We start from the raw sequence: 9,612 nt of genomic DNA, 5'->3' as shown, positions 1-9,612 counted from the left end.
TTGCAGTTGCCTTCTGCATACATGTTTTTAAACTGACATTATTATTTATTTATCAGAAACTGGTTTTAGATTCTTAAAAATTGTTTCTCACCATTCATATGGCATCACACCAAAATATTTTTTAGGAAAGACATTCTCATATATTCTTCATACCATTCTTTGTTACAGAAACAAAGAAAAAATACATATCAAATTAGAAATGGAAGTGTTTGAGAAAGAAAACCACTTTTTGAATAAAACCTATAAACATCAACATTACAAGGCAAAAATAATATTTTCCAGAGGGCATTTTTTGTGCTTGGTCAGAGAATCTTCCAAATTTATCATTGTAGAAACTTCTGTATCCATGTTTTACTCTGACACTATGCCTCTGTTTGCCAAAAGGCAACCAAAATTCAATAAAAGAGCATTTCAGGTTTTACAATTTATTTATTTTCATAAAAGCAGCATTTTTTCCCTTCATGGCCAGGATCTTAAATATTCTTTTGATTATTTTATACTGCTCAAAAAAATAAAGGGAACAGAAAAATAAGACATTCTAGATCTGAATGAATGAAATATTCTTATTAAATACTTTGTTCATTACATAGTTGAATGTGCTGACAACAAAATCACACAAAAATTATCAATGGAAATCAAATTTAGCAACCCATGGAGGTCTGGATTTGGAGTTACACTCAAAATTAAAGTGGAAAAAAACACTACAGGCTGATCCAACTTTGATGTAATGTCCTTAAAACAAGTCAAAATGAGGCTCAGTAGTATGTGTGGCCTCCACGTGCCTGTATGCCCTCCCTACAATGCCTAGGCATGCTCCTGATGAGGTGGCGGATAGTCTCCTGAGGGATCTCCTCCCACACCTAGACTAAAGCATTCCCCAACTCTGTGGTGCAATGTGGCATTGGTGGATGGAGCGAGACATGATGTCCCAATTGTGCACAATTGGATTCAGGTCTGGGGAACGGGTGGGCCAGTCCATAGCATCAATGCCTTCGTCTTGCAGGAACTCCTGACACACTGCTGACCACATGAGGTCTAGCATTGTCTTGCATTAGGAAGAACCCAGGACCAACCGCACCAGCATATAGTCTCACAAAGGGTCAGAGGATCTCATCTCGGTACCTAATGGCAGTCAGGCTACCTCTGGCAAGCACATGGAGGGCTGTGCGGCCCCCTAAAGAGATGCCACCCCACACCATTACTGACCCACTGCTAAACTGCTCATGCTGGAGGATATTACAGGCAGCAGAACATTCTCCACAGCATCTCCAGACCCTGTCATATCTATCACATGTGCTCAGTGTGAACCTGCATTCATCTGTGAAGAGCACAGGACACCAGTGGCGAATTTGCCAATGTTGGTGTTCTCTGGCAAATGCCAAACGTCTTGCACCATGTTGGGCTGTAAGCACAACCCCCGCCTGTGGATGTCGGGCCCTCATACCACCCTCATGGAGTCTGTTTCTGACCATTTCAGTAGTCACATGCACATTTGTGGCCTGCTGGAGGTAATTTTGCAGGGCTCTGGAAGTGCTCCTCCTGTCCCTCCTTGCACAAAGGCGGAGTTAGCAGTCCTGATGCTGGGTTGTTGCCCTCCTACAGCCTCCTCCACATCTCCTGATGTACTGGCCTGTCTCCTGGTAGTACCTCCATACTCTGGACACTATGCTGACAGATACAACAAACCTTCTTGCCACAGCTCGCATTGATGTGCCATCCTGGATGAGTTGCACTACCTGAGCCACTTGTGTGGGTTGTAGACTCCGTCTCATGCTACCACTAGAATGAAAGCACCGCCAGCACTCAAAAGTGACCAAACCATCAGCCAGAAAGCATAGGAACTGAAAGTGGTCTGTGGTCACCACCTGCAGAATCACTCCTTTATTGGGGATGTCTTGCTAACTGCCTATGCTTTCTACCTGTTGTCTATTCCATTTGCACAACAGCATGTGAAATTGATTGTCAATCAGTGTTGCTACCTAAGTGGACAGTTTGATTTCACAGATGTGTGATTGACTTGGAGTTACATTGTGTTGTTAAGTGTTCCCTTTATTTTTTTGAGCAGTGTATCTTACTTTCCTTCTGGAATGAAATGCTTTGTTTTGTGGTGCAGGAAAAATTGAGGTGCTCTCCCCACCCCCAAAGTTTTAGATCTTAGTATATGGAGGCTTTTCTTATATGTTTTTTCCGTTCCACGGCTAATCGTAAAGCATCAATCAAAGTATTTTTGTTATTTTGGATGTTGTACTGGCTCAGTTTTATCAGTTTCTCAAAATCCTCCTCTGAATATTGCAAAGCATTAATATTATAAGGACCACAAGTACTGGTCACATCAATATCACCATCATTCATCTCTTCAGGACTACGCTCCACACCTGTAATGTTTCAAAATGAAAGGGGAAAAAAAACCATATTAGTCGGATGCAGAAAATACGTGGGGATTAGTCAATATATTTTAGCATATGTTTTAACTGCATTAGGTCCATGAATTGCTGCCCTTTGATTGCAGATATATATGAGCATGGCAAACTAACTTGATAGGAAAAAAGATTTTCTTAGCAAGGAAAAAAGAAAGATTGATGGATTCATTTTAATAAATAAATTTTTAGCAATTTTTCATTTGAGAGACCACTGAAATGCATATCTGATAAATTTGCTCAAAGCTAATTTATGAGAATACCATCACTGAGATGGATTTAAAAATGCTGTTTCTATATTTCAACTATGGAAGGAAAGAATTACATTGCAGGCAAACAAGAGGCCCAGGACACCTCAGATTGGTCCTTGAGAACTGGGAAAATAACTCAGATAATTTACTTGTCTTCTGAAGTTGTCATGGAATCCTCTACTTCCTGTATGACTGTATAAGAGACCCATTGGCTACTATCACTGTTCTTAACATATTCTTTACCAGATCCTACACCACAGGCATGGACAATGCTAAGTCAAAAAATTGGACATAACTAGAAGAAAGAAATAAACTGCACCCAATTTAATTATTTAAAACAGTGGTAATAATTAGTTGCCCTGTTTTTATTCTATCACATTTAATCTTAAAGTTAAAAAAAAAAAGAACTTTTGTGGGTCTCCCCTATCTGCAGAACATTTTATTGGAGAGAAAGGGAAAGCACAATTTTTGTATGCCCACTTTTCACAATTTGCAAATCAACTGTTCCCTTTAATCCTGAGACCAAATTCTTTTTCTCTTTTGTATTCCGTGTGTCTCTGGATATCACATTTGGTTAAAACACAGCATCAGACATAATTAAAGGGAGTGGAGGAAAACAAAAAACATTACACACACTTACCAGGTTCTTTATAATTTCGGAAGGTATTACAGACCAGGGGATAAAGGAGAACTAATGGAATATTTGGATCTTCTTGATCTCCTAGCAAATAGCATTCCTTTACATCTTTTCCATCTTGTTCCGGTGGGATAATTCTGGGAAAGGGAATTCCTTGTTCTGAGAAATAATTTGAGGCCATTTGCAGAGGCTGTATAGATTTGGGGGGATGGGGGGGGGATAGTCAAACAAACTTTTATAAGTACTTATTTTAGTTTTTAAAGAAAAAGTATTAAAACCTTATCATAGCTGTCTCAGAAGAGTTCTTATGAACTACAGTTGGCTTATTAGCTCAATTCTACAATCTCTAAAGGCTTATAAATGAACGAATAAGATATGAAAGACCATGAAAGATGGTGATTGTTTCTTTTTAAAGAAGAAAAATAGGTGCCTAAACCTCCATAAACCCCATTTTGCTCCTTAATCCTCTTCCCCAAAGGTGAAAAAGACCCAGCAGATTGAATATTTTGTTTTGTGCACAATAATTTCTCTTTAAATTAGGAGTTTTCCATTAAAATGAAGACAAGACCCCATTGATTTTAGCTCCTGATTCTGGTCATTTAGATGGCAGTTGTCAACACACTGTATACAACATGATGTGGCCTTAGAATTGAGGTGTATTGTGTATGTCTTCATACTGGGTAGATTGAAATGTGATTAAATTTTATACCCATTACTCAGTCTTTATTCAAAGCCCTCAAAAACAAAACAAAACCCAGTAGATTGGGAACAAAGCAGATTTCAGGGAGAAGCTCATTTCAGAGGGCAGACCTTACAACAGAGGTGTGCTATTGGAGTCCTGGCAGAGGGCACTGTTTAGTCAAAGGAATGCACAGCACATCATCCCTGTCAAATCAAATGAGCTGGGCAGATAATATAGAAGTTAGGTGGTTCCTCATATAACATGGAGAACAGAATAACTGGGGGCAAAGATGTCCTGATTTAACATTCATAATCTTCTGGGCAGGTTAACGTCCTTTGAATAGCAACTTCGTTGGGCCTTTCTTCTATCCCAGAATTTTATTCAGGTGTTGTGTAAACCAGAGGACAAAAGAGGGCACTAGAAATCAAGAAACTAAGACAGCTTAAACTGTGATTCTATTAAATCAGTAACAAACACAAAATTTCTGATTGATTAAAGGTGGCGAATAAAGGTTTCAGTAAGTTAATTGGCCCAATTGCTAGTGCATCTGTCAAAAGTTTTTTTTAATCAGTTTCTCACTTTCATGTGAAAAATGTCATGTGGCAGAAGAGGAAGCAGCTGCAAGAATAAGATTCTGTAAGAATAAGATTCCTGATGAAGAGAAAACTGAGTTCCGACAGTCAACTTCCTCTTTGCATCAGAAAGGACAAAAGGACTTATAAGCACAATTGCTGGGAATGGAGTGTCATGTTTCTCACCCGTAATTGTGAACCTGAGCTATAATTTAAATGTATGAAGACGTCCACTTTTCTCTCCGGCCTCATAAGTGGGGGATAGCTGGTATCAAGGGCAAATGCATTATCCACCAGATACAGATGCTCTTCAGCTCCAGTTAGCTGGTTAGGAAAACTGTCAAGATCACAATCTAAATGAAATATGTTTATGGTTAAAAGCAGGCAATAGTGTTCCTCCAAGAAAAGTTTAAAAAATAGACACAGTCATGTAACTGCAGCTCAGGAGGGACAATAATGTAACTTTTCTTCTATTCAGTGGACAGCAAGACTTCTTTTTTCCAAATATTTGCTTTTCAGTAATTTGATAAGAGAATTGGTTTCATCTATCAATCTAGCTTTTGTAAACAAACCGCAAAGTTTCCACTACATACTAAGAGTATCATTGGAGTACAAGCTTTTCAAAAGGATCTTTAATTAAAAGGAAACTATACCTTTCCAGTTTGCAAATCCACTCTCTAAATACTTGTTGTGCATTGGGCAACCTCTCAGAAAATTGGGGATCAATGACACAGCAGGTCGCCACATAATAACATCTTGCAAAATGCTGGCAAGGCTTCCTGGAGGATGCTGGACTCGAACGGGTAGCTTATATGCTTTTGGACAGCACATAAGGTCTTCTGCAGACAAAATAATATACATTAAATGCATGCAGGTTTTTTTTTCCACGGCCGTACCAGAGGTGGTATTCAACAGGTTCTGACCAGTTCTGGAGAACCAGCAGCAGAAATTTTGAGTAGTTCGGAGAACCGGCAAAAATCACCTCTGACTGGAGATTTTACAGAATCCTTCCCTTGCCATGCCCACCAAGCCACACCCACAGAACTGGTAGTAAAAAAAAATTGAATCCCACCACTGGTCCATACTATAATAACCAATTGGTATGAGACACTTGAAATGTGAATTGAATAGAATTAGAATGAATAGAATAGAATAGAATAGAATCTGTATTAAATGTACATTAATCAGCTTACATTAAAATGAAGTTATCTTTTGCATTCAGCACTCAAAAGATAACCATTATGCATATACCCACATAGATACACATATACGACACAGAAAAACATCCCAGTCTAATGATAACTGACTGACTTTTTCTCATTTCATCTGAACTTCGTTAATAGTTCACTTTTCTCTCTGGTCTGATCAAATTTTAAATAATCAAAAATAATGTACACAAGGGTTTCATTGCCCCAAAGAGCTGTGACACACCCATTTTACCTTTTTAAAAAGCAGAATACTGCACAGGTATAATTTAGCATTTTGCTTTCAGCAATGGGATTTTGATGGGCTATGACATTTGTGTGCATGGGGAAACAGGTTTTTCCTATATCACCTGCATCACCAAAGTTATGAGTTGTATAGGATTCATTGTACCATTTCTATGAAACTAAAAACCTGTCTGATTTGTAAGTGTGAAATTAATTTATTTATTTAAGTTATTGGCCATCCAGCTTACCATAGGGTAACTCTGGGTGGCTTACAATATTAAAAAAATAAATCTATACAAATAAAATGCTACAAAAGTACATAAAATACAATAGCTAAAAGATGGGGAGGGAGGGAGTAGGATAAACAGGGAGGAGATGGGATCTGATATCATTCTATTTCTATGAAACCTGTTGAGATAATTCCCCATTAGGAGAATGAGCGCATACAGGGAGACGTATTCAAAGTATTGTTTGAATAATACACACAGAGCACACAGATACACTGTACAATAAATGTAGGTTTTTACTGTCGATAAAGGTTTCAGCAAAGTTCAAAAATAAGCAGTCCAAAGTCATTCACAGGTAAGATCAGTGAGTTTTCAGTCCAGGGATAATCCAATAACAAAGTCCAGTGTCAAAAACAGTTCAGTATCAGATTTACATCAAATCCATGAATAACAGTCAATTAGAAGAAACCGCAAAACTCTCCAACAGAAGGAAACAGAGAGACTCACTGAAACACACTCTCTTCTAAAACTAAGACTAAGACAACCCAGGTTTCTGGGTCCATCTTATGGCCATTTGAGAAACCACACCCAATTATATTTTTACGATTGTCTTAAAGAGACAGTATTAAAATGTCTATCCTGGTTTATATATTTCCAACCCAAATCGCTGTTAGGTGACTTATATTCCTAACAAAACCCATAGAAAACAGCTGCATTTATTTATTAATTAAATTTCTGCATTGTCCATTTTATCTAAATGACACTAAGTGATATTATATTGAAAGTGCTGGCCCACCTAAGTTATTGTTTTTGGCAGCTACTGATCACTACTCTCTTATATTTTTTCAATTGTTCTGAAGGCCTCGGGGACTGAAGTGGGGACCTTCTCCTGCAAATAAAACATTTGTTTTCCTACATCCCTTGTAATGTATTTTATAAAAAGGGAGCGTAGAGAGCTGTCACTGTTACTACTTGAGAAAAGAAACACAGCATGACAGACAAGACAGGCTTTCCAGGACCCTTCCAAAAAGATAACCTGTGATTGGTGGTTTTGAAAGCCAATCAAAAGGCCAGTAGGACTGGATCAAACGTTGCTTTCTCTGTTTCCCCACCAGAAATCCAGGCAGTTATAGTCCTGATACCAGAATGATAATAATTTCTTACAATTATTATTATTAATTCTGGGTATTTTGTACCAGTATCTTAAACTGTAAAGATACCAAATAAAAATACGGGAAGGATAAAAGTAGCTTCAGTCCATGTTATCGAACAAAACAGGAGAAGATGTCAAAGCAACTTACCAATTTCAGTTATTCTGTCACGTGTCCAGATCTGCCAAAAATCTTCTGAATTGGTAGCCACGAACCAGCCGTCCATAATGTTCACAGAAAACACGCTACTCCAGATTCCTGCAAGAGCAAAGATACAGATACAGATAATCAGAGTTGGAAGGGACCTTGTAGGTCATCTAGTCCAAGCCCCTGCCCAAGCGGGAGACCCTACACCATTTCTGAAAAATGGCAGTCCAATCTCTTCTTGAAGGTCTCAACTGATGGTGCTCCCACAACTTCCGAGGGCAAGCTGTTCCATTGGTTGATTGTCCTCACTGTCAGAAAGTTTCTCCTTGTTTCCAGGTTAAATCTCTCCTTGTTCAGTTTCTATCCATTATTGCTTGTCTAGCCTACAGGAGCTTTAGAAAGTAGCTTGACCCCTTCCTCCCTGTGGCAGCCCCTCAAATATTGGAAGACCGCTATCATGTCTCCTCTGGTCCTTCTCTTTACTAGACTAGCCAAGCCCAGTTCCTGCAACCGTTCGTTGTATGTTTTAGCCTCCAGTCCCCTAATCATCCTGATTGCTCCTCAGAAAGTTTCTTTTCCAGAGTCTCAACATCTCTTTTATAATGTGGTGACCAAAACTGGATGCAGTACTCTCGGTGTGGTCTTACTCCTGCATTGGCAGGAGTGCTTTTGTGAGATCTTAAAAACAATTGTGATTAAATGATTAGTTTCCTTTTCTACTTTATTGTTTCATAATATGTTAGATTTTATATTAGTGAATAACTGGTTATATATACTGACATGTTATTTTAAGGATTAGCCCAGAACATTGTGGTTCAAATCATATTTCAGCTGTGAACTGAACTGTGCCTCAGGTAGAATTTTATGCCCTAGAATACTGCATAATCAGTAAATGTTTCCTTGAATTTGTTAGGCAGTACTTTTTACTCATCTGTCCAATTACAAAAATAAATGTATGTTTTTATACTCATACAATTCTGTTCTCATAAATCAGAACAGATCAAGGAATACGGTTTGTAATCATCACTTACAAGTAGCACCTAGCTTATTTTTGTGAGATTTCATTGCTTTTCCATGAGAAATGGAAACTTATTTTCAGTTATAGTGTATTTTTGCTGCAACCAAGAATACAAGGTGCTGCTTATTCCAAACAAAATTTTGTAAATTTCAGTGTGAAACTAGTGGCATCTGTATTTTAATTAGCAATTCAGTTACCTTCTAAAAAGCAGATACGTGATTCTGGAATTTTCTTCATCAAACGACCCATGAAGAATTTGCTACCAAAGTGTTCAGCACGAATGTAGGCACCATATTTTTGGAATCCAACTTCATATGGTGTGAATTCCAACCATTCTAAAAACAGAGACATAAAAGCATAATATCCCAAAATGTTTTTCATAATAACATTTTATATTATGTTTTTAATTGTTTATTTATTCAATAAGTTTAAATAGCTGCCCATCACGATATAATTCTATGGCTGTATTCAATAAATAAATAATTTTTAAAAATAAATAAATTATTTAAATACTAAAAGTATGTCACCCAGACTTCCAATAGTTGCATATTAAGAAGAACTAATATATAAAGTTCAATATATTTATTTAAAAAATAAATTTCTTAAAGGGGGAGTGCATAAGCGCACCAATGTTCCCACCGTCCCTGTCCTATTGTTTCTTTTATTTTTCTTATATGTACCCATTTCATGTATTCATAACTATGTATATACTTATACCTATTATCTTGTAAGCGATTGACAAATAAATAAATAAATAAATAAATAAATTTTAATAAGAGTTATCTTTAACACATGCCATACATCAGAGAACTGGAGAGAAGCAACCCTAAATATTGGGAAGGAGTAAAATAGTAAACAAATCCTCATTTTCAAGCTTTTCTAGAACATGCTGATCAGGGCTGAAGAAGTTTGCATGGGCTGAGAGGTGGGGATTCTGAAAAAAAAAAAGAGCTTTGTGGTTTATTTCTATTCCTTCCTGTTGAAACAAATGGAAGAGAGTCAAGTATTCTAGAGCAGGGGTATCAAACTTGTTATGTCCTGAGGACTCTAGGAGTTCTCACTCAGGTCCATTCACTTTGC

At 37.5% G+C, this 9,612-nt stretch overlaps 1 protein-coding gene across 1 annotated transcript in view; it reads right to left on the bottom strand.

Annotated features, from left to right (window-relative positions):
- Positions 1-536: 536 nt before the first annotated feature.
- The window catches only part of LOC113439154 (cytosolic phospholipase A2 epsilon-like), a 46,341-nt gene continuing 37,265 nt past the window's right edge, over positions 537-9,612 (bottom strand). Inside the window, exons 14-19 of the mRNA XM_026704893.2 lie at positions 8,730-8,867; positions 7,518-7,625; positions 5,213-5,398; positions 4,746-4,912; positions 3,309-3,495; positions 537-2,375 (exon numbers count right to left, since the gene is read on the bottom strand). Coding sequence (XP_026560678.1) covers positions 2,155-2,375; positions 3,309-3,495; positions 4,746-4,912; positions 5,213-5,398; positions 7,518-7,625; positions 8,730-8,867 — 1,007 coding nt within the window. The 3' untranslated portion in view covers positions 537-2,154. The remainder of the gene's footprint in view (positions 2,376-3,308; positions 3,496-4,745; positions 4,913-5,212; positions 5,399-7,517; positions 7,626-8,729; positions 8,868-9,612) is intronic.

This window comes from Pseudonaja textilis, chromosome 1 (assembly GCF_049901715.1).
Source record: "Pseudonaja textilis isolate UNSWEBS1 chromosome 1, rPseTex1.2, whole genome shotgun sequence".
In the NCBI taxonomy this organism is placed as follows: domain Eukaryota; kingdom Metazoa; phylum Chordata; class Lepidosauria; order Squamata; family Elapidae; genus Pseudonaja; species Pseudonaja textilis.
The sequence above is the reverse complement of the archived record's forward strand: the minus strand, read 5'-3'. Positions and strand labels throughout refer to the sequence as shown.